Source organism: Benincasa hispida, chromosome 1, assembly GCF_009727055.1.
Source record: "Benincasa hispida cultivar B227 chromosome 1, ASM972705v1, whole genome shotgun sequence".
In the NCBI taxonomy this organism is placed as follows: domain Eukaryota; kingdom Viridiplantae; phylum Streptophyta; class Magnoliopsida; order Cucurbitales; family Cucurbitaceae; genus Benincasa; species Benincasa hispida.
In genome coordinates, this window is record NC_052349.1 from 82,574,703 (window position 1) to 82,578,763 (window position 4,061).

General features: G+C 37.8%; 1 protein-coding gene across 1 annotated transcript; it reads right to left on the reverse strand.

Annotated features, from left to right (window-relative positions):
• Window positions 1-447: 447 nt before the first annotated feature.
• Window positions 448-3,661, reverse strand: LOC120090681 (multiple organellar RNA editing factor 8, chloroplastic/mitochondrial-like). The gene is made up of 4 exons (XM_039048403.1): window positions 3,204-3,661; window positions 2,497-2,594; window positions 2,332-2,397; window positions 448-1,520 (listed from the first exon to the last, which is right to left on the reverse strand). The coding sequence occupies exons 1-4, from the start codon at window positions 3,602-3,604 to the stop codon at window positions 790-792; spliced, it is 1,296 nt and encodes a 431-aa protein (XP_038904331.1). The 5' UTR covers window positions 3,605-3,661; the 3' UTR covers window positions 448-789.
• Window positions 3,662-4,061: the final 400 nt, after the last annotated feature.

The window sequence follows — 4,061 nt, forward strand, 5'->3', positions numbered from 1 at the left end:
CTTTTTCCTTGCTCCCTTTGGAGTACAGAAACTTATACAGGTGATTGTTGGCAACCAGCAAGAGTAGGTCCTGAAAAATTGACATATATATCATAAAGATTTATGTGTAATGTAATTAACAAAATACCAAAATCTGAAGTTTCTATTAATTCTTATCATTCAATTTTTTATTATTTTCTTAGACTTGAAATTTAATTCTTATCATTCAATTTTTAAATCATTCCAAAAATTTTATTGGCAAATTTTTCTGTTGGCACGGCCGTTGATATTTTAGACATTAGTTGCAACAACCGTTTCCGTCCCTCATTTTATCCAAAAAGAGAATCTCCAAATGTTTTTCTTTTTTACTTAATAATAAAAATAATTATTATTATTATAAATTAAAAAAAAAAAAAAAAGAAGAAGAAGAAAGAAAGGTCTCCTAAGATCTGATGGTAGACCATACGATATATAAATGCCTCTAACATTAGTCATTACAAAATTCACTGAATAAGGCTAAATACAAGGAGCATTGCTGCAAGCTTGAAAAAATATATGGCCAAAAGAGAATAACATTCCAAGTTTAGAACAAAGATAAAATTATGAATATTACATCTCATGAATATTTTTTATTTCGTACAAGAATTTAGATCTGATAGGTTTTGAGCATAGGCCCACTCAAAAAGCAAAACTAAACTCATCGTTTATAGCACCAGAACGAATACTCAGTGACCAAATAGTAGGATTTGAGGTAGTGTAAATTCAACCAACGAATTGCGCAACTTTGAGACTTCCCCGATTAGCTGAGGACTATTCTTGTTGATTGTTATGCACACTATTAGACCATCCACCAGCATTAGGTTGTTGCATCCCTCCATAGCTATTCTGTGTCCATGGCTTGCCAGAGTTTGAAGGTCCACCGTAACTGTTTGGCTGTGGTGCTCCCCAATAGTTGTTTGGCTGTGGCCCCTCATAGTTGTGCGGTGGTGCTTCCCCAGGGTTTGGTAATGGTGGCGAATAGTTGCGTGGTGGTGGTCCGTTAAAGTTGTTCGATGGTGGTGGTGGTGGTGGTCCATTCAAGTTGTTCGGTGGTGGTGGTGGCCCGTTAAAGTTGTGAGCTGGTGGAGGTGGCGGTCGGTTAAAATTGTTCGGTGGTGGTGGAGGTGGCGGTCGGTTAAAATTGTTCGGTGGTGGTGATGGTCCATTGAAGTTGCATGGCGGCGGCGGCGGCGGTCTGTTAAAATTGTTCGGAGGTGGTGGTCCTCCCGGATAGTTGCCTTCGGGAGGACTAAAGTTGTTGGGAGGCATACTACTTGGAGCTGGTGGACTTATGTTCGGTCCAGTAGGCTGATTCGGTGAAGCATTTGGAAATTCTCTATTTTGCAAGTTTTCCCTCCTCCTCTCAAAGTTTCTTGACCTATCAAAATTGCGAGGCCTATCATTGCGCCTATTCCTCTCATTTGCTCTAGCATTGTTTCTAATCCATTCCTCATGGTACTTTGGGTCATACGGAACAGCTTGTCCATTTATAAAAGGCTCTCCTGCCAAAAGGTAAAACATACACAGAAAATCAGATAACAGTTCCGTACAACTGCATACTAAAAGGCAAAATAGCTGTAACCTTAAGTGTACCAGCACAACACTATTTGATCAGTTCTCCAATAGGTAAGGGAGACACTACAACAAAAATAGATGTTGGCTTTACAATTGACCCCTAATTGTTTGAAAGTAATACAAGCTCTCCAATTTTGTTCGTCTGATGTGATGACAAGAAACTTCAAGATTAGAGCTTTCATTGAAATGCCCCTATACTGTCAGTCTGCTCAGGAGTGCATTACAATCATTGACGCATTTTTTAGCTTTCCAACATCTTAAGAATGTGACATGAATGAGTCAGGATCCTAAACCATCATCAAGAGCTTCAACTTTTCAAGCAAGTATCTAACATTCCATCCCCTATATAGTCTTGATTTTTGTAAAGAGTAAAGCTACTTACTAACTTAGAATGGCATATTTCTACTTTCTTTTCTCGGAAAAATGTATCATGTATACTTTCATATGATATTGTGAACATTTTAACTTCTAGCAGCTTTAAATTGAAATAAAACCTTCTTCAAGGGAAAAAAAAAGGGAAAAAAAGGGAGAGAGAGAGAGAGAAAAATAAAACCAATCTAGTTAAGATCTCAGCATAGAAACTTGTTTTTGACTCATTTCTGCCTCCTGACGAGGAATATTCAATCAGAACTATTGACCTCTATTTAGAACTAAAGGGTGAGGATGTCATAGAAACAGTAAAATAGAAATTGAAAGAGGTAAAATGTTCATTTGCATACTTAAAAATTCAGGAATTACCTCCATAATCTTTATTCTTAACGTCCAAGTATGAATCCGGAAGGACCCAACGAACCTTAGGTAGCTCTGAGGAGGAAAAGGTACAACTTCATATAATCAATACAAAAGAAAGAAATAACCAAACTAATATAACGAAACAAAAGAAAATAAGACACAAAAGTGTACCTTTGATTTTGTAAGAAAGTTCTTCAGAAACAAGACACCCGAATGCAAAGTAGCATCTGGTTGAAACAGAGTATATTTTCATCCTAGCTTCTTCCTCACTGTAACAACAAGAAACCAAATGAGCAAATGCAGTAAAAACTAATGACTACAAATACCATTTATCACATAGACGCCGATATACTGCAAATTATTCTTTAGAGAAGGAAAGGATAGAGAAAATAGTACTTGTGCTGACCCGGAATTCCATCCAGAATTCTCAAATTTCATCTCTCATTTAAAATTCAGAGAATATGGATAAAGAATCGATACTGATAATGAACCTTTTTTTAAAAAAAATTGATACTGGCGTCATCAGAGACAAACGGTTCCGCTAATCATCTCACATCCTCACATGCCATTTACTTTGAAATAAAAAATATACTTGAATATATTTTACCACGAGAGAAATATTTCAAACATTGGATAAAAACTAAGAAAAATCCCATGTGGAAATGTTACCGTAGATAACACAAACCCAACCCTAGTTTCTTCTCTGCATATGTTTCTTCAGCATCCATTAAAAATGAAAGAACTCACCATTATGTTCTAAATACCAAACTATAATCACTTGAACGCCAAAAGAGACACACGATTAAATGCAATCATCAGGGTAGCCAGACGTTGGGGGAGAGAGAGATAGAATACAATCAACGAAAACGAGAGTTCACCTTCCGACAACCATGGCAAGCGTTTTGATATAGCTGTCTATAATCTCATCCCTCGTGAGATTCTCCTCTGGATTCTCCATGACAACGAGCCAGTGTTCAAAATCACAGCCATCAAGCAATATGGTCTCCTTGGGTGGGCGATTAGACCAGTTAGGATTCGGATCATTAAGAGACGAAGAAGCGGCACGGGTAGCGAACTCCCTCACGCTCGGAGCTGCAGAGAGACAGCGGAAATCAGCGGCGACTACAGCAGCGAGAGGACGGAGGCGGCGCAGAAGGGAGAAAGAGGAGTGAGAGGAGGCAGAGATGGCGTCTCCGGTGGCAGTGAGAAAGGAACGAGAGAACATAGAAGCCAAAATTAGGGTTTTAGGGAGAGAACGAGAGAAGAGCCGAGTCGCCATGGGAGAAGTTGAAGCAAAGACGAGGGTTTTGCCAGGACTTATTCACTCTTTAAAAAGGAAGCTTGTTGCAATTATAAAAATTATATTATTAAAATTCTAAAACTTAGAAAATCAAAATCATCTTTAAGAAAATAAAAGATTAGTTAAAACTTTATTTTTCTTTGAAGAATTCTCTTTTCTAATATTCTTTCCTTTTCCCACGACCTTTTTTTTAAAAAAAAACGAATTACCTTCTCTTGCAGGCCTTTATGACTCGCTCTCCACTATGTTATGAATTATAACCTTTTACTTAGGTCAGATGGCACTTTCAGCCTTTCTAATAAACTCACACTTGGAATGAGATCTCCAACTCGACGACTTTTTCAAATCCCGAATCCAATGTTATCATAATAAAGCGACGAAGAAATTTAAAGAGAGACCCGACGACCCAATGATATTGGGTTGGGAATGAACTCAC